This window comes from Stylophora pistillata, chromosome 9, assembly GCF_964205215.1.
Source record: "Stylophora pistillata chromosome 9, jaStyPist1.2, whole genome shotgun sequence".
In the NCBI taxonomy this organism is placed as follows: Eukaryota; Metazoa; Cnidaria; class Anthozoa; order Scleractinia; family Pocilloporidae; genus Stylophora; species Stylophora pistillata.
In genome coordinates, this window is record NC_142527.1 from 11,297,224 (window position 1) to 11,315,484 (window position 18,261).

Genomic DNA, 18,261 nt, shown 5'->3' on the forward strand with positions numbered 1-18,261 from the left:
GAAGTATGGATTGTATACTGCTCAATACAGTATACTGAACTAAATTTTGATAAATTATTAACTCATAAAGAAACCTTTGAGTATGGTGTTTCATGTTTAGAACTTTTTAGCTAATAAAGAGTTACCGTAAAAGCTCAATTTAGCATCTAGGGTGATTAGGAACAGGGTAGTAGTAGTAGTTGTAATAAACTTTATTTTCAGCTTGGATTGAAGAGTAGCCCATAAGGGCTAGTATCTCTTGAGATATCTCCATGGGTGCTTATTTTCTTTGAGAAACAATGCAGTGTGCAAAACAAGGCTCTGATTTTTATCTGTAAAAGGAACTATGGCAGAAACTGTAACAGGAACAAATATACAGTGAATAATTGCAGGGAATGAAGTGTTACAGAAGTAGTGCCTCACTGAAATAGAATTAGGGAAGCTTGTTGGAGGAGAGGCACTTGTTTGAATGAGGGTGTTAATGAATTAGGGGCACCTATTAGAGAAAGGGCACTTATCACAATTGGCATTTAATACAGAAAAAATCCATGGCACCATAGGGTCCACCATATTTTCCAAAAGGAAAAAATGCCTGGGCACTTATCTGAAATTTTGACTTGAAGGAGGGCGCTTGACCAAGGTGGGTGCTCATTATTCTCCTATGTTAATTCCGCATCAGTTGAAGCTAACAAAGGTACCATAATAAATAACAGTGAAAATAGAAATAGGTTTTCAATGTGCCCCTACCATATATAGGGCTCTGCTTATTCAAGAGGGGTGCTTGTATGACATTATGCCCAAGGGAGTGGGTGCTTATTAGAGTAAATGTGGTATATGTTAAATGGACAGTACTGCTTCTCTAAGTCTTCAATTTTTATTAAACACATCACCTTACAAATCAAATTCAGTTTCAATAAATTTGTCCCTATGTGTGTTCACTCAACTACTTTTGCACCTTTTAATTCACCCAACTGCTATAGATACAAAAGATGTTATTAAGATCATGTAAGCTTCATTATAAATGTAGTTTGATTGGTTCTTACTTATGATCTATTGGAGAATAAGGTGCAAAGATGAAGTCACCACTGACGTCATTTTGCTTCTTTAACATACTAAACAAAAAGGATCCATGTTGCTGTGGGTCTAATTAGTAATAGATCAAAGACAGCGTCAAAATTTGGTAAGAATGTCATTGACACACAGCTGCGTCTTGTGTGCCACATTTTTGTTCTTGATACTAACATTAATTGTGACGTCCACTGTGATCTATCACTGAACAGTTGCATGGCAACAAGGAATACATTTGTTAATTTGATTTCTTTAATTAATGACAATGTATTTTCAAATATAACTTAACTGCATTCTGGTAACTTTTTTTAAGAACAGCTCACTTTTCTTAGCTGTGTCTTATTTTCTTTGCATCACCAACAAATTTCACAAGAAAAACCACACTTTTAATGTCTCCAAAAGTGCACATCTTCACACTACGGTCTTTGTAGTAAATGAATCAGATGAGAAAAGGCCAATATCTGCATGCACACTTAACCTATGAGTCCTTTGCATCACAGATTCTCTTTAAATTCCAAGTCTGTGGATGACAGTAGTTATGGAGGGTTATCAAATGGTACAATTTCTATCTCCCTGCACTTTTTCTTGACTTCAGGTCTGAGGGCTTGACTGTTGTAATACCATATGGAATCACCTCCTTTGTTGAATTCTGGTAATTTGAACAAAATACATAAAGCTGATTATATTACTTTTTTGATCTTTGACTTTTCAATCAACTGTGAAAAATTTCATGGCTGGCATGACGTGGCTTTTTGTCTCTGCCAAAAGACCTATGGGATCTTTTTTTGAAAATTTTCAGCAATCTCATCAAGCATTACGCTCAAAGTCCTGTTTGTGAAATCATAAGTGCTAAGCATATTGAGTCTCTTGGGCGAGATGAAATGCCAAGTCATACCAGCCACAAAAATCTTTCACAAGTATTTTATGACTTTTCAATCACATCTGCAATATTGCCGTTACTGGTATCAATTGAAATCATAAAACTCTTTTTACTCCATACCTCAGAATTAAATTTTGGGAACTATTAAGTTCAAAAGATGTTCTCTATAGTTGAGCAAACTGTGTTGTGGTGGCACGTAGAGCTTGAATACCAAGAGGGTGCAAGGTAAATATGATACTTGTTTCATGGTCAGTGTCTTCTGTGAATTACATGAAAGAAAATGTTCAAACTTTTTCCAGATCAATGTTTGAACCAATAATTTTTAAAGCTTATAAATGTGTTTCTGAGGATTCTCACTTTAATACCAATAGAACTTGAAAACCATTAAATAAATAGTGTATACTATGAACCCTACATATTATTTGATAAAACTGTTCAGTATATAATAAAGCAGTGGAAAGTGTTGAAGGCACACTCTGATTGGCTACCCAACCTTTGAATATCCTTTGCTTTTCACCTCCAAGTGATTTGTGAGATTTGCACCCAAAAATATTGTAATTGTTGCAGGAATAAATGAGTTCTCACTTTGAGCTATTCGCCTCAGTTTCAATGGTAAGCAGTGAACATTTACCTTGCCACTTTAATTTGCAGCTTGGTAAATGTCCACCACTAGCCACCTACACTTCAGTGTATGGTAGTTGAGTAACAAAGATTATCTAAAATAATCCATTGAAAAAACTGACACCTAAAATGAAGGAAACCATTATGAGCCACTTCACCACGAGGATAGCAATTAGGAAGGAGGGGGAAGTTGGGGGGGGGGGGGGGTATCCCGTCTCACGCAATAATTTTACAAAAATTGACACGTCACGTTTGCATTAAACAATACTTAACGCTTTACGAATTTAATGAAAACTTCAAATTTCATCTTACTTGCCTCTCTTCGAAATTGATGCATCACGTTTAAACAGTACTTTACGAATTTCAAGGGGAAAACTTCAGATTTCACCTTACTTGCCTCTCTTCGAAATTGACGCACACGTAATAATTTTTGGCGGAAAGATTTCCGTGCAACACCGTACCAATCAAAAACAAAGCCGAAGTCCCAAAAGTAATCTGTTGTTTTGCCTGTTTTCTTTAATCCAAGAATTGTATGTATAATCATAGTTAGATAATGAAGTAGGGGGTTATAAGGAAATCTTGCCAAAATATATTTCTGCAAGCTATGGATCGAAAGTAGTAGAAGTCCAAAGTACTTGGCTGTGACTATCAATATCACACTGTCCTCTATTTTGCGTTTCTATGATTGATTGCATTCCAAACTGGAGCTTTAAACATAAACAAATCTCAACCACGAAAACTTTAAACTTACCGTTTCCCCCTCTAAGCTCGAGGGGCTGCCCGGCAAGTTTAGCGAGATTTCCACTGGTGACACTTGAGCAGTGTAAATAGTTGTTCGACTTTTCGCCAAAATGCACGTAAAATGACCCTTTGACTCCAGTTACTTTCTTGATACTTTGACTTATAACTTTGGCGTTGGCGTTGATTGGAAACTTCACTGTGTGTTGTTGACCATTATAAACAACCGTGATTGACTCAAGCTCTTCATTAGCTTTCTCAGTCTCGTGTTGTTTGCGTTGTTTTGTAGTTATACTTTTCGAAGTGTCACTCATGATTAAAGTTCACTAGCAGCTTTCTGTAGTTCGACCCAAGAGAATATTCAAGATCCAAGTGCTACATCAAACATTTGATTCGAGAAGTGGCGATCCCAAGGGATACTTCGTCCGCCGTTTAAACAAAACTACTATTTTACAACAACAAAAGAACGCAAACCACGAGATGGTCCAAAGGTTACACAATTTAATATTATACAAGAAAGAGCAAAGCGACCGAATCTCAGCGGGGTCCCGTAGGTAGCGTTTTGTTCAAAGAGGGAATCGCCGTTCGGTTAGCTACAAATTTTTGTTGTAGGAATTCCCTTTTCTGCAATAGTGACTATTCTCAAGCTCCATATCTCTTGGAGAAAAGCAAAACAAAACAAAACGATGAAAAAGGGAAAATTTACAGAGACGGACGGCAGAGTGTATGTGGTGGTCTCAATTTTTTTTTTCACCAGGAGTAGGGGGAAAAAGGGAACGGTTATCAACCATGAATGTTCATTTCAGTCTTTCTGTTTCAATAATGCAAAACTGCATTGTGATTAAAAATTCTTATTTAAAATGAGTTTTGTAATAATGAGAACTACACAATAAAATTATCTAAAAAGACAGAGTAATTGGGGGTAAATTTTCTAACTTTGGTGCTGTGTTGGTGGGGGGGGGGGGGGGGGAAACAGGTTGTTGAATTGCAAGATAAACTAGTTTTATCAACTCAGTCGCTAATGTAAATTGGCTACTGCTAAGAGTTTCTAAAGCTGACAGTTCAAGTGTTAGCCATTTTTCATGACGAAAGAACACAGAGTCAGAGTGTATGATACAGTACAGACAAGCAAAAACTGTTTTATTACACACAGGTCATGGGCTACATCCTGCATTAGTCACATCTGCCTTGCAAAAAGATGCATGCATGCAAGAAGGATACTACACTATATGCACCACCAGCTAACAAATTTACAGCTACAAGAGTATCTAAAATCATAACAGATTTTTTCAACTCACCAAACACTCTAAATTTGAGATCAAATGCAGCAATAAACCTTAAATTGTTAAGATTATCCTTCAAAGAGTTTGTGTTTGGAATTTGGAAATTTCTAAGGGTAGAATATTGTACGTGATCAGCTCTACGACCTTCAACCTGAAATATGATTGTTAAATGGATTGGACGGAGGACATTTCCTGCTCATTCTGACAATACAGTTATAAGATAATTTTGATATCAAATTATGTGTAAACAAACTTACATTTTATGATAACAAGGCTTTAAAACTATTTCCAAAGTATGAACTTATAAGAATTATTTGCTTCTCAAACATTCTCACAATTTCCTGTCCTGTGGGTATAAGAATTACTAGATTTAAAATTTCACAGTGATTGGAATTTTTCTTATGTGCCAAAAATTTACTCCATCAACAAAAGATTAGGAGGTGATATATCCAAAGCAAGAAAAACAGACAAAAACAATAACAAACAGAATATCCAATGATGACGAACATCGACACAGATGGAGAAGTTCAAATAGCACAAACTGCAACAAAGCTAAATAAAACATGTTATTTCAGTTTAGTCATGGATGTCATCAACAACCAGTTTTGTCAAGCTAGAAAATTCTCATTCACTTGACCCATCACAAGGCAACTGTCACGTAGTATTCTTTCCTGGTGACGTAGATCTCTCTGGCAAATTTTGTTCTTCTTTTCTTCGGACATGTGGACAAAATTGGCATTGATCACTCCTTGTGTGTTCTTGCTAGTTCGTCCCATACTATTTAAGTATCTTTCTCTCTTCCTTGTCTTTTCATGCTCTTTCTCAGCCATTTCATATCGATGTCTTTGCTCTTCAGACCTTCTTCTGTCATCTTCCAGTTGCTGAAAGAAAGAGTGTAAATATCTGGTAAAAAAAAGAAGAACTTTAGAGCCATGAGTGGGTGAGAGATAAAGAGAGAAAAACGCTGTCATAACAGTTGATGAGCACAATGATGGTTCTGTCCTCATGTACCGGTTCACAAGAGCCAATACAAAAGACCAAACAATGCACAATAGCTAACCGATAACTCCTAAACAAAAAAAGAACAATGGTAATTCCCTTGTGAACCGGTACACCAGGACAGAACCACAATGATCAAGCTCCCCTGGCCCGTGTATAAGCAAGTGCAGGCCTGGCTAGTGAGTTGCAGCTAAAACTTGTTCAAAATACTTAACTGCAGCCATGTATGAAAATGCCTGCTTAACCAAGGTTTCACTACATTAAACTAAACACCTGCGAGCGTAGCAGCTGGCTAAAGACTCCAGCTATACACAAGTTTTTTGTGTGTATAAGCATTCCATAAAGGAATAATTAGCTAAGAGAAAGTAGACTAACTGCTCTGTTAGAAAAATAAATGTTCCAAATTAAAATCGTCACTGTCCCTTCTCAGTGCTATGTGTTTTTAGCTTTGAATGACTTAAAGATCCACCTTCAAAGCGATAACAAGTCGTCAAAGTATTATAAAAACAAAAAACAAAATTCCTGTTTGTTGACAAAATTCACGACTCGTCCGCAAAACTCGCTCACGTTATTGCCTCGGGCACTACAGCAGTAAACATCAGAGTTAAATTTGAGAAGCGTACAAACTTCCTTAAATAATTTTACACTCTAAAAAAACTACACCATCGGTAGGGAATTTTATGGATTAAACATAACAACACAATCATTCTCTGCGACTCAAAGCTATCGAACATTCCGCTCGTAGTTTATCAACAGCTATTTACCAAACTACTCGAATTTCAATGAGGTTCAGCTATGAGTTCAACGCAGAATTGTAAGCCTTTCTGAACACAGTTAATTATCGATTAGAATTCTGAATTACTAGTTTATCGTTTAATAGAGATGTTCGACGACTTAACAACCGTCAAATATCAGCGCGAATAATTTCGTACTCGCAAACACAAAACATGCCGGGCAAAAGGCAAAGAACTCCAAACCTGTCGAATAGCGATCCTTGCTAGGGCTGCATTCTTTTTTTCGATGATTCTTTGCTTTCGTAAGGCTTCGTTATGGTATGCTTCAGCCATTTTTCGTTAATGAAGAGATATCTGCGATGTTCTCCACGATTCGTGATGCTATTTCAGAGTATAAACACTTTCCGTCTGCCAAGAATTTGTTGCTTCTTTGGTATCTATGGACGAATGCTCTTCGCAGAGCATTCTGGGATGCAAAGGGTTTTCCCTTTCATTCGAACACCTGTTCATTTTATTTCGCGAATTTTCCCCGAGCATGCCAACTATACAAAACATTATAACCAAAGGACTTTTTCTGATTTTCGATATCTGGACTGAATTTGATCGTTCTGAAATACATGTCCTCGCTAATAACAAGAATCCACTTCAAATAATTTTTATAAAATGTAAGTGAACGAAATTATCATTGTTTTCTTACTATTCAACCGAAATCTCACCTGCCCGTTTTCAATCCTTGCTAATGCTTCGTACATTTTGTCGATAATCTTTTGTTTTCTTAATGCTTCGTTGTGATAAGCCTCTGCCATTACTTTATGGATAGGATCAACGGCGCCGCATGATTAATACGTCAACAACACCGACAATTAGAGCAGCTTTTGTTATTTCAAGCGAACTTAAGTGACAAGCCTGGGTATTAAACCATACAATCCTTTGATAAGTGGAAGGTTGAAAGCATCGTCAAACTCATAATCACTAAATAAGCCCATCCGCCTTTCTGACGTCAAATTGAATTCTTTTAGTTGTTAATCCGGGAGAAGACGTATGACGTCATAGTAATTGTAATTCGGACTGAGTGGAGTCGTCATACGAGGGTTAACAATATCGGATCATCGCCAAGTGGGAGTCTGATTCGTTAATTACACGTATGATTTCGCACGACACGAATCCCTCTTACCAATTAAGAAACCTTTGACACAATCTGAGAAACAAACAAGCCAACGGTTACTCGTTTTCATAAAAAAAAAGACAAAAAACAGTTAACCTGTCATAATGCACGACAACATGCCGCACGCATGACGCATACTGTCCAAGTACACAGGCATGACGCGTAGATTGTGCTCAAATCGGGCTGATGATAACCAATCACGTTGGAGAATTTTGTTGATGTCTATGGTGAGTAACTTTCTTGGTTTTACTTGACAAGCGCACTTGCTAAGGAATTGAGCAATCGCTGTTGTCTTTGGCAACAGAACGCGGATTTCTCACCAGCGCGCACCAAATAAACTCATTTGCAAAATCGGATTGCATAATTAAGGTTAAGAGTAACCAATTTTTCTTACTTTTGTACAATTTGTGCTACAGCATCTGTAAAATATATATTTTATTTCGTCTATTTAATGCAATACCAGGGTTGATGACCCGTCAGTAGGCAGCTTTAGAGAATGCTACCACTTCATCGCAACTCATCGCAGTTTTGGACCTAGGGGGGTATACGGCTGGAAGGTCCAGGTTCCCACCCCCATCTCCTCTCCGTCACAACTCTGGGTGTTTTTAACACTTGTCTGACACCAAAATTCTTGCAATAACAAGATCCCAGTAGCTTACTGGAGCCATAATGTCGAAAAAGAAACTGCGTTTTCCAAAAACCGTTTGTGAGGAAGGGCCGTTATGTGAATGCAACACGACAGCCTCATAAAAGCATGCGTTTTACTTCAAGCGTTATGAGATATATATTGCTGAGCGCCCGCCGTCAAAGTCGTGGGCAGAAAATAAGACCATTTAGAGACCGGTCATTGTAAATCAGAGGGGGCGGGGAGGGAGGGGTGGGTCGGTGAGTTTTGGTTATGTCACGATGAAATTTACTTGAGCCCCTCATAAGGCTCTGTAATATTTCTCTCACCCCTCCCCCCTTCATTATTGGCAGTTAAGTAATTGGCGGTCAATTTTCTATAGTCCTCCACAATTACAATTACAATTTATCACTTATAGAGCGCTATTTACAATGACAGATCAACAGCGCTTTACAATCAATCCTAACCCGCCCATCCCACCCCAGGGAGGACATCCATCACACAGTAATTTCGTGCGTGGGAAATTAACGTCTCCTACCCCTAACCCTGTAGGAGACGGGACCTCCATTTATTCGTCCCTATCCGAGAAGACTAGAATATCTAACCATTTCTTGATGTTATAGAAAGGTAGCATATTCTTCTCAATTATTTTAAGACCTTGAGTGTTGGTTCGGCCGGGGCTCGAACCCTCGACCTCCCGCATAACAGTCCAGTGCTCTATCCATTGAGCTAACCGGTAGGCGGTTAGCTCAATGGATAGCTTTGTATTCTGTTAGAGACGACTGATTCCCCCCTCGTTCCCCCTGAAAAAACCATGCGATCTCTCTAAAATACCCCGACTCCTCCCCCCAGGGGATCAATTGTGATTGATTACTCATCGAAGGGTAAGGAAAGATAATTGTTTTAAATTACTTCCTACAGTATATGAAAGGTCCAGTGGAAAACAAAACAAAAAAAAAATCAATACTGGAGGTGGCAGTTTTTTCCATGAATAATTTGGACTGATAATACTGAATAAACACAATGAATTGAACAATCATGTTTTGTATAACTTTGTCGCGCAGATTCGATTTGCATTTGTCCGAGAGTTAAAGTAAACAATAAAATCCTTGGCAACCTGAATTGTGAAAGAAAAGACTTAAAAAAACCTTACTATGACAAAGTTTCATTACAAATTTCTTAATTCTTTGCTCTATTTTCGGGTCAGCTTTATCGATACTACAACTAGCGAAGTGATGAATTTGAAAAACGCATTGCGTTAAAATTGCGACAAGAACTTTTAAAAATGTTCGGAAAGGACTTGTTTTAAGAACATAGTATACTATTTTGTTCACAAGAGGGTAACATAGGCCATCGCAGGTATAGATGAAGCATTTCCCCGAAATCCCTTCTAATAGCTAGTTGTTTCACCTTGCGATCACTCAACCTTCCAAGTGCTTCATGTTTTCTGTCTATGACGCGCTGTTTTCTCTGAGCTTCCTGATGAAAAGCGGTCATCTTCACTTGGAATCCAATTGCCCTGACAGATGTTCGCACAATTGTGCAGCTTTACAGGGCGACGCAGCCTCGATCACGTTTCAAATTTAGCCAGGCCCTCCAGATAAATCTCCCGGGACCCTCTGCTATCCAAAGAATGGCACACAATATATATAAAAGAGATTAAGAGCTTCTCTACAGAGAGAGAATTAAATCCTTTGCTTACAGAAACCCGTTTGATAAATTTCACAGACAAAGCACTCATCTTGCGTGCAAACAGCCTTTGTTTTGGCTAAAAAACCTCACTCTTTTTTCCAGATGTATGCATGTCCATTTTAATTCGACTTAGTCGCGCACAAGTTTGCGCAATCGCGAGAAGACGACGAAATCTATGACAGCGAGAAGTTTCCGCGGTGTAAGTAACATCGCAATCATTTAAGTGTCAAACATTTGTAATTATGTACTCATTTGATACGTGTTTACTCTTTTATAGAATGTCATTTACTAGCACACACACCAAACAACACAGTCCCAAGAGAGCGCACCCTTACACCCTTAAAGCAATAACTAAGACAATACAGTTTAACAACGTGTTAATAAGATCTTTTTGGTCACAAATTTGGATTTTTCAGTGCAATCTTTTTACAGTGATCACAAAAGGGGCCATATTGGACTCTTTTTTCGGGTGCTTTAGTAAATTTTAAGCTTGGAAATGTATCATATGGCTTATCATCAAGAAGCATTGAGGCGACAGCGGGTAATCGAAAGAAAACATCTTGCTTTGGCACGCCTAAAAGAAAAATATACACGAGTGAGTCTAAATTTCACTTAACTATTTCGAGGCATTGTAATTGTGTTCATTATGAAATGCAAAATTTTTCCTCATTTTGAACTCAACTCGGGGGTGCCACTTTATTTTGCGAAGAATTCGTATTGTTTACCTGATTTGATTAAAAGTGTAAAGCACAGCAAACAAAAGTTCCATTTATGTCAATGTTTACCAGATGTCAATGGTTACCAGAGTTTTCTGCCAATGTTTACCATTGTTTGAGCCAAGCTCAAGTGAATAGCACGTAAGCTGAAGAGGGTCGAAGCTAACTTAAAGAGTTACCATTATTTGTTCAAGCAGAGCCTTCCACTTTCTTGAAATGACGTTCCAGCCGCAATCTATAAATTGCAAGGAATTGTAACTACAGTATCGACATCCCGTATCTAGGACGACGACGCGAAATTGATTGGTAACGGCAAGTTAATTGAAAAAAACGCCGAACCGATACCTCACCTTCCTACTGAAGTTCTTTTTTTGGAATTCGCAGGATCTGGGCAAGAAACAGAAGTCGAAAGAGAACCAGACGGAAAAAGACGAATGGATTGGAACTAGAGCCGGGACACGAGAAAGCAAGCGTGAAGAAACACGCGCAGCCACGAGCGAGATACACTCACGGGACACTCTGCGGCTTCCAGACATTTGTCAAACCACTACAGGTGGGACATACTACCAACTAATCCCTCCAAAACAGAAGCCACTGCACCAATGGCGCGATTTGAAGAACCGCATAAGGCATGACTACAACCTCGTACCCCTCCCTTACAAGAACGTGCACATCGTGAACAGATAGCTCTTGAGACAGCTGTTTAATGCATTTTAAAAATTCGTGTGTCGGAAGTCATCCATAAGTTTAAAGCGAGTTTCAGTAGGGTGTTGAAACAAATCTGGGTTTACTTTAAATTTCCTTACCTCGTTTTATAATTGGCCCAAGGAATACGCACTGTCCCCTCAACAAATCATATTCAAAACTAAGACAAATTGCTACCTGGTCAGCGACGTTTCCCGCGTTATGAAACCTTTTTTCGTTTTGACCTTTGCATTTTCACTGGCTTCTTGTGACATTTTTCGTTCCCCTGATTGGCTTTAGCTGTGGTAAGTGACACTCGATCAAATGCATTAGCTTTGCTTTACTTCGGTTGGTGATTGGTCTAGAAAACTCGCCTTGCGGTCTCGACCAATCAGATGAACAACTAGTACGAGTCACGACTTACCCCCTCGCATTTTCACGCGCTTCATATTGTGTGCTTATTTTACTTCGAGCTCTCGCTGGCTGCTCGGGTGCCATGCTCAATTCTGAGGTGTTTAATCAGAATGTGCTGTAATAAAATAGCTTTGAAATACGAAGAGTTTGTAACTATCAAACAGGAAACTGGTTTATCATGCTATTTAACATTCCATGTTACAGATAAAAGTAAAATTGGCCCCAGTTTCCTTTATAAACTTAAAGTGCACCCAAACCCAAAAATGTTTTTTCGCTTAACGAAATAAGCTTATTTTTTGGAGTATTTCTGTGCAAAAATTTTTTAATTTGCTTAAATCTTAAATTTTCTGTGCCTAGTCAAAATACGGAAAATCGGCCGCCATCTTGCCCCACGACCGAGTTTAAAGAGGAATGGCTCTAGCGGATAATGTGACGTCAAATCGAGAACACGAAAGTCTGCTTTTCACACATTTTCACTTGTTTGGGAAGGTTGAGGTGTGTTGTATGAGGAATGTATGAAGCGTGATACCCTCTTGCAAATTTCGCACGTTGCTACATCCTCCTATAACACACTTAGTCGGCATATTTTCGGACAAAATCGACTACAACCTTCCCAAACAAGGGAAAAGGTGTGAAATGCAGACTTTCGTGTTCTCGATTTGACGTCACATTACCTGCTAGAGCCATTCCTCTTTAAACTCGGCCGTGGGGCAAGATGGCGGCCGATTTTCCGTATTTTGACTGGGCACAGACAATTGAAGATTTGAGCAAATAAAAAAATGTTTGCACAGAAATACTCCAAAAAATACGCTTATTTCGTTAAGCGAAAAAAAATTTTTGGGTCTAGGTGCACTTTAAAAAGATGTATTTTTTTACATCTCTTTTTTTCTTCATTGAACAGCTGAGTTGAAAGCTTAGAGATCACTGGCAGAAAGCGAGTATTGCAGAGCAGACGTAGTTTAGGCGAGCCAGTGCTGTCTATCTTTTTAGCGAAATATGGCCGCCATCTTTGATTCATTGAGTGGAGGCAGAAGGCTGGGGAGAGAAAAAATTTGTACTGGGCAAGTGGGGGGTAAGTGACAGGAAAAAATAAGGAGAGGGGCAGGGGTGGGGGAGTGAATATAAATATGGCCACTTACAAACATGATCACGTGCTTCTCAACGTTAACTTGCCCCAATAAGAAGCCCGCACTGCAGGCTAAAGTTATTTTGATCTAACCCCAAATGTGCATGACTGACTTGCAAAGAAATGCCAAGCAAAACAAGAGATGTGAAACAATATCATTATCCTTCGATAACCAATCAGAATGCGAGATTTTAATTCAGTTATGTGATTCCAAGACATAACCCAGCGTAAGGCAGTGTATGGAACAGAAAACAATAATGAAGAGAAAAATAGAGATTTTAAATTTTTAAGTTGAGAAGTATCCGCACCAAGGTCATAAAACTGCAACATGAATTCTGGTATAGTGATACCTAACAAAATATGTACATTTGTTAAATTAAGCCGCGCTGAAGTACTCCATAATTCTTTGCATCCTTTTCATCTTCCACGACCTTAGAGAAGAAATGAAAATGAAACATGTCAACTTAATTTTCAATGCAATTTCTTTCAGAGGACAATAGTTTTAGAAAGAAAATAACAAACAAGATCTGAGCAGTTGAAAGGTTTCAAACTGTCCCCATTTTTTCCAATCATTTTTCTCAATTAACTAGCTTTTCCAAAAAGAACTACCTCTAAATCCACCACCACCACCGCCTCTGAACCCTCCCCCCCTGAATCCTCGTCCTCCTCCACCCCTTCCACCACCTCTGCCTCCTCCACGAAAGCCTCCACCACCTCGACCACGTCCACCACCACGACCTCCTCTGCCTCCTGAAATTTCAAGAAAAAAAACAAATGTGTAAGTAGCAGAAATTTTACATCACCAAGACAAACAAAAAGTCATTATGTAATGAAGGTGAGTTTGACAAACCTCTTCCTCTACCTCCAACACCCCCTGGGGGTCCTAAAAGGGAGAGATCAGATATGAAATCAGCCATGACAGGACTACAGAAAAGATGGACATGGACTGATCCATATCTCAATCTATGTCATGAAACATAACTTCTCCTTTATCTCAATATCCTTTCTACTTCATGTCTTCTAAAGTAAAGCCTGTGTTAGTGTGGCATTCCCATTTATGTTCCCAATTACATTTTTGTGTTTTGTACATGCATTTTTCTTACTGTGTTTTTGCAATCTTTCACTCACTGCAATTTATATTCTGTTAGATTTTTTCATATAATTTTTCTTTGTATAATTTCATTTTGTATAAGCTTCTCAGTAAAATTCAGCACTGGAGTATTAGGTTAACATTGATTCCTTCACTAGCCATCAGCTCTTAGTTTTTTTCTCTTCTTCGTGTTGACAAAATCATACAACCTTTCAACCACAATTGACTGTAATGCAAATAAATTTTAAAGCGCATAATGGAACCTGACTTGTTGGCAGTTACACTCTGTACTTAAGCAAAGTAGCCCAGCAAGTTAGAGTTTATCCTGGTTTCCTTTGCATGAAGTGACTAAGAGTATCTCTACTCCTTTCAAGAAGGGATGCTAATCCATCACAAAGTTACCACCCAAAATTTCTTCAAGCTTCCTGACAATTCGCCAGTACTAATTTATACTCTGCGCTGGAGAGAGGCACTGTGAAAGTACAGTATTTTGCCAAAAAAACTCAAGACATTGATGCTACCAGGTCTCCACCCCAGACCCCTTGACCCAGAATCCAGTGCGCAACAATTATGACCCTATATCTCCCACTTCAAACCATAATTCTTCCTTAGCACATGTAATTTTACACAAAATGTACTACAGCAACAATTATGGTAAGTAAAAACAGGACACCCCTGGAGTAAAAAAATTCAAAATTTGTGTCTCGGTGATGCATTGACACGAATCTGCACCAAAGGTTGGTACAATGAAGTGTTGAGTAACAAGAAGTTTCAGACATCAGAGAACCAAGAATATAAGGCTCCACTGTATTTGCAGAGTCTTTCACAACATTGGCATAGAATGCCCATATGTGTCATAAATAATTACATACCCTTCTGCCCAGGTGGTTTGGGGAGAAATCGGGCTAAAGGTAACAACTTCATAGGATCAATGAAGAACTGCAAAGAAGCAGACTAAAAGTTGAAAAATATTCAGCAGATTCCCACTAACTCAAGCATATTAAATTGACCCCACCAACTTGAAGCCGTTAATCTGAACCTCAGCTAACTCAAACAAGATCCAATTTCCCTAGGATTTGACCTGTTTTTTTTTTATTTTTCTGGCATTCACTTTCAGCTGACTTGAACTCCATTAACTCAACCTCCCTGATAATCTAACCTTCAAGCCTGAGCTGTGAAATAGTTAATGGAAAAGTTTTTAATGGTAAATATTAAAGATTCTAATGTTCAACAGATGAGGTAATGTACATGTATGGTACAGACAGCATAAGACTGAAATAGTTTGCTGCACTTCTAGCAAAAAATATAATATATCCAATACTAAAAACTTTGATCAAATAATTGTATGATTACTTAATTAGGAATCCTGTGCCATCCATGGCAAACTGTCCTGTGAAAATGCATTGATTCAAAAGTGTCAGAACATAGCTGACTGACACTTCCCTATCTTTAATTGCCACTGATAAGAACTTGATAACATCATTTAATTGTAATAAAGTACCTGGAAGCTAAATTTCCCAAACTGGACATTCTTATGAAAAAAGCTCTGTTAATTGTGTAAAAAATGGCAAAAACATGATTCTTTATCAATTATTAACAGGATCACTAAATTCAACACCAGTCCCAATACGCCAAATGCAAATATGGCGTCCAATTTGAGTTGTCATTGTTCTGGACTCACTAACCTCGTCTTCACATGGAAACACAAAAGGATTATTACACGTGTGAGAGCCTAGTGAGTCCAGAACAATGGCAACTCAAATTGGATGCCATATTTGCATTTGGTGTATACAATGAATCCCCAATGACCAGAACCATTGTTTTGCTTCTCTTGGGAGTTTGAGTTAGCAGAGTTCTACTATATCTTTGTTTCTAAGTTACAGGATCCCTTTCTTCTTACCCAAGGGGCAAAAGTTTTCTACTGTTGAGGAACTGACCCCTCCATTTAATGTTTCCTCACCTTTTGATCTTTTTTAAATGATGAAGCTTTCATATCTGTGTTTACCTTTACTGAGAAATACTGTGTAACAAACATATAGTTAAGGAAAACTCTAAAATGAAATTTCTTTCTGTAATAGCTTTTTTCATATATTCTTTAAGGGTAATTTAAAACTGTAAGATACAGAAGATAATGCCCCAAACAAATAATGCCGTGTATTTCTACATACTATGGAGAACAAAAAGTAAAGTGTTCTGGCTTTTCTGCAATTACTTAAATCGCAGCTCATTAGCAAGGATCATCACTTTACTTTGATTTTCATCCCCAGGCCTAATGAATTTATTTCATCAAAAATTCAAATCAGACTCCTCCATGGGAAAGAAAGAACCCTTAAAATGTGCATGCTCTGTAGCTCAGTTGGTAGTAGAGCCCAATGTGTACTTGTGAGGCACGGGTTTGCAGCTCATTGAAGCTTAAATTTTTACCAGGTTTCTTTTCTGCAATTGTTTAAAACATTGGTTCTGTATATTTACTTGTATCAGTCTCTGCAACTTTTCTGTTGCAATAGCTTGTTGTTGAAAAATATGAAATTTTGCAAGGTGATGCATCATTAAGGGATACAGTATCATTATTTTTGTGTCATTAGGTCAAGGATACAAAATCTGTCATGGGACCAAAGATATCATCTACTTTGCCAATCTGTGACTTGTTTTCTAAGTACACTGGAGCATTAAAGTATGGAATCTTCTCATTTGTACATTTACACACTAGATCTCCCTCGCAAGTGTGGAGCACTTGTCCAAGCTCTAGGAAAAATGGAAACATCATGTTAGTTATCAAGCAAAATTGAAAAAAAAAAATTTTAATCAACAATGTTATTGAGTAAATTGGATGCCTTTTGGGATTGATGCACTTAACTTTTACACTCCCACAATCTGTTTTAATTCTTCCCTCTAGCTGCTACACTTTTCCTTGTAAATAAGTTATGAGAATTTGGCGTTAAATCTAGATAAAAACTTCTACTCAATATGTATTCTCGTTACCTGTTTGCTGGATATTGTATGGAAATCACAGAGAGAAGTTAAATGTAAAACACTTCTGGGAGCTATAGGGTTAACGCTTAATCGAGAGTTCTACATTTGAGCCCTGTATCGCTTGTTTTCCTGTGTTCTTCAGAGAGATACCCAACCCTCACAATGTTCCTCTCCACTATAGAGTGTATATGAGTAACAATACTATGAGGGAGGTATAGTGTTCAAATACAGAAGCTTTTAGGGAGAGGGGGGAACCAGCATCAATTCCCCAGGGGGAGTACCTCCTGCCACTGGAGTGGGTCGCATTTTTCATAACTGGATTGACTTTAATGGAGTTGCAATTTCAATAGAGTCACTAAAATTTGGGTCGCACATTATTGGGATTCATTCATTCATTCATTCATCTTTTATTTGTTTGAGTGGGTTGAGTTTATGGTGGCAATTTTGCTGATGTGGACACAATCCGGCACTCTAACCAATTGAGCTAACCGGGGGACGGAGGGTAGTATCGCACATTATCGGGATTCAAAGGGTAGTAGGGATTTGAAACTGCATAGGTACACTTCCATGTAACTGTAGCCACTGCAGATGATTGCAGGTAAAAGAACTTTTCCTTTTCTCTATAATGATCGTTTGCAATCCACTGCAATCGATCAGACGCACGTCTAAGAACCATCACCATCGACTGTGCCATCAACCCATGTATCTGTTTTATATTCAGCGGTAATTACCGGGAAGGCCTAAAGAGTTTATTTGGTTGTTGCTTTCCCAAGTGCTGCGTTAATTCCTGTCTCTGTCCATTGCGCGGTACAGTAGAGTGAGCTCTGATCTAAGTAACTCATACTAGTCTGGTAATGAGTGGCGACCGAAGTAGCGATTTAGCTTGCTGAATATAGCAATCATTCAGAATAGTGTCTAACTTAGCTAGGAGAAAGGTGTATCATTACCTGTAACATGATCGGGAGGCCCAAAATCTCTCTGTTGAAAACCTCCCCTTCCACCACCACGACCACCGCCTCGAAAACCGCCACGGCCACCTCGACCACCACCTCCACGGCCCCCTCCTCGGCCACGAAAAGACATGTGCTGATCACTAAAAGATACCCAAGTTTATATTTGAAAGACGGTAATTGTTATCCGGCGACCTCGTGGTTGCGAGAGAGCTACTATGCCGGGTAACCACTCACTGTTTTCATCGATAGGTTACCAAGCCTAACGAGGTAGTGGAAAAGACAGATAACAGAAAGAAAACTATAGTTCAAGTTCCACTTCGTATCCGTTTCTTTTTTTTTTTTTTTTCTTTTTTTATGAGCATTTATTTAATCTTTCATTCAAACGCGACAAAAACTTAAGCAATTTTTTGGTCAGAAGTTCTTTTCAGACTAATGAGCAACCAGGCACTTTTAAATGCGCTCGTGCACGATGCAAAACGTGTCCTTTCATTCACAACACTGATAAAATATCGGGACCTAAA

At 38.4% G+C, this 18,261-nt stretch overlaps 4 protein-coding genes across 11 annotated transcripts; 1 reads left to right on the forward strand and 3 right to left on the reverse strand.

The window, feature by feature from the left end:
- Window positions 1-834: 834 nt before the first annotated feature.
- LOC111328110 (uncharacterized) lies at window positions 835-3,799 on the reverse strand. Of its 3 annotated transcripts, none has more exons than XM_088733910.1 (3): window positions 3,300-3,799; window positions 2,048-2,183; window positions 835-1,696 (listed from the first exon to the last, which is right to left on the reverse strand). In XM_088733910.1, exons 1-2 carry the CDS (start codon window positions 3,598-3,600, stop codon window positions 2,092-2,094), a joined length of 393 nt encoding a protein of 130 aa, XP_088590036.1. In that variant the 5' UTR covers window positions 3,601-3,799; the 3' UTR covers window positions 835-1,696; window positions 2,048-2,091. The 3 variants fall into 3 exon arrangements, with proteins under 3 accessions (XP_088590036.1, XP_088590035.1, XP_022788219.2); XM_088733909.1 differs by having other exon boundaries at window positions 2,048-2,186; window positions 3,300-3,797; XM_022932484.2 differs by lacking the exon at window positions 2,048-2,183 and having other exon boundaries at window positions 3,300-3,796.
- A 610-nt stretch (window positions 3,800-4,409) lies between these two features.
- LOC111328098 (uncharacterized) lies at window positions 4,410-9,657 on the reverse strand. 4 transcript variants are annotated; one of them, XM_088733914.1, is made up of 2 exons: window positions 9,503-9,657; window positions 4,410-5,450 (listed from the first exon to the last, which is right to left on the reverse strand). In XM_088733914.1, the coding sequence occupies exons 1-2, from the start codon at window positions 9,587-9,589 to the stop codon at window positions 5,178-5,180; spliced, it is 360 nt and encodes a 119-aa protein (XP_088590040.1). In that variant the 5' UTR covers window positions 9,590-9,657; the 3' UTR covers window positions 4,410-5,177. The 4 variants fall into 4 exon arrangements, 3 of the variants coding, with proteins under 3 accessions (XP_088590040.1, XP_022788204.1, XP_022788203.1); XM_022932469.2 differs by lacking the exon at window positions 9,503-9,657 and adding an exon at window positions 7,019-7,252; XM_022932468.2 differs by lacking the exon at window positions 9,503-9,657 and adding an exon at window positions 6,546-6,763.
- Window positions 7,368-11,741, forward strand: LOC111328153 (uncharacterized). Of its 3 annotated transcripts, none has more exons than XM_022932528.2 (2): window positions 7,368-7,694; window positions 10,885-11,741. In XM_022932528.2, exons 1-2 carry the CDS (start codon window positions 7,623-7,625, stop codon window positions 11,185-11,187), a joined length of 375 nt encoding a protein of 124 aa, XP_022788263.1. In that variant the 5' UTR covers window positions 7,368-7,622; the 3' UTR covers window positions 11,188-11,741. The 3 variants fall into 3 exon arrangements, with proteins under 3 accessions (XP_022788263.1, XP_088590039.1, XP_088590037.1); XM_088733913.1 differs by lacking the exon at window positions 7,368-7,694 and adding an exon at window positions 9,665-9,983; XM_088733911.1 differs by lacking the exon at window positions 7,368-7,694 and adding an exon at window positions 10,028-10,379.
- A 1,152-nt stretch (window positions 11,742-12,893) lies between these two features.
- LOC111328107 (H/ACA ribonucleoprotein complex subunit 1) lies at window positions 12,894-17,971 on the reverse strand. The gene is made up of 7 exons (XM_022932481.2): window positions 17,735-17,971; window positions 16,411-16,559; window positions 15,775-15,834; window positions 14,687-14,753; window positions 13,575-13,607; window positions 13,334-13,474; window positions 12,894-13,155 (listed from the first exon to the last, which is right to left on the reverse strand). Exons 1-7 carry the CDS (start codon window positions 17,868-17,870, stop codon window positions 13,142-13,144), a joined length of 600 nt encoding a protein of 199 aa, XP_022788216.1. The 5' UTR covers window positions 17,871-17,971; the 3' UTR covers window positions 12,894-13,141.
- Between the last annotated feature and the right edge of the window lie 290 nt (window positions 17,972-18,261).

Coding starts and splice junctions, on each gene's coding strand:
- LOC111328110 (XM_022932484.2), bottom strand. CDS start 3,600: ATGAGTGACACTTCGAAAAGTATAACTACAAAACAACGCAAACAACAC. Junction 1,697..3,299: donor CGAGCTTAGAGGGGGAAACG/GTAAGTTTAAAG, acceptor TCAAATTACCAG/AATTCAACAAAGGAGGTGAT.
- LOC111328098 (XM_022932469.2), bottom strand. CDS start 7,108: ATGGCAGAGGCTTATCACAACGAAGCATTAAGAAAACAAAAGATTATC. Junction 5,451..7,018: donor CAAGGATTGAAAACGGGCAG/GTGAGATTTCGG, acceptor TCTTTCTTTCAG/CAACTGGAAGATGACAGAAG.
- LOC111328153 (XM_088733911.1), top strand. CDS start 10,281: ATGTATCATATGGCTTATCATCAAGAAGCATTGAGGCGACAGCGGGTA. Junction 10,380..10,884: donor TAAAAGAAAAATATACACGA/GTGAGTCTAAAT, acceptor TGGAATTCGCAG/GATCTGGGCAAGAAACAGAA.
- LOC111328107 (XM_022932481.2), bottom strand. CDS start 17,870: ATGTCTTTTCGTGGCCGAGGAGGGGGCCGTGGAGGTGGTGGTCGAGGT. Junction 16,560..17,734: donor GCCTCCCGATCATGTTACAG/GTAATGATACAC, acceptor CATTTTTCCTAG/AGCTTGGACAAGTGCTCCAC. Junction 15,835..16,410: donor TTGGTCCCATGACAGATTTT/GTATCCTTGACC, acceptor TTTGTTACACAG/TATTTCTCAGTAAAGGTAAA.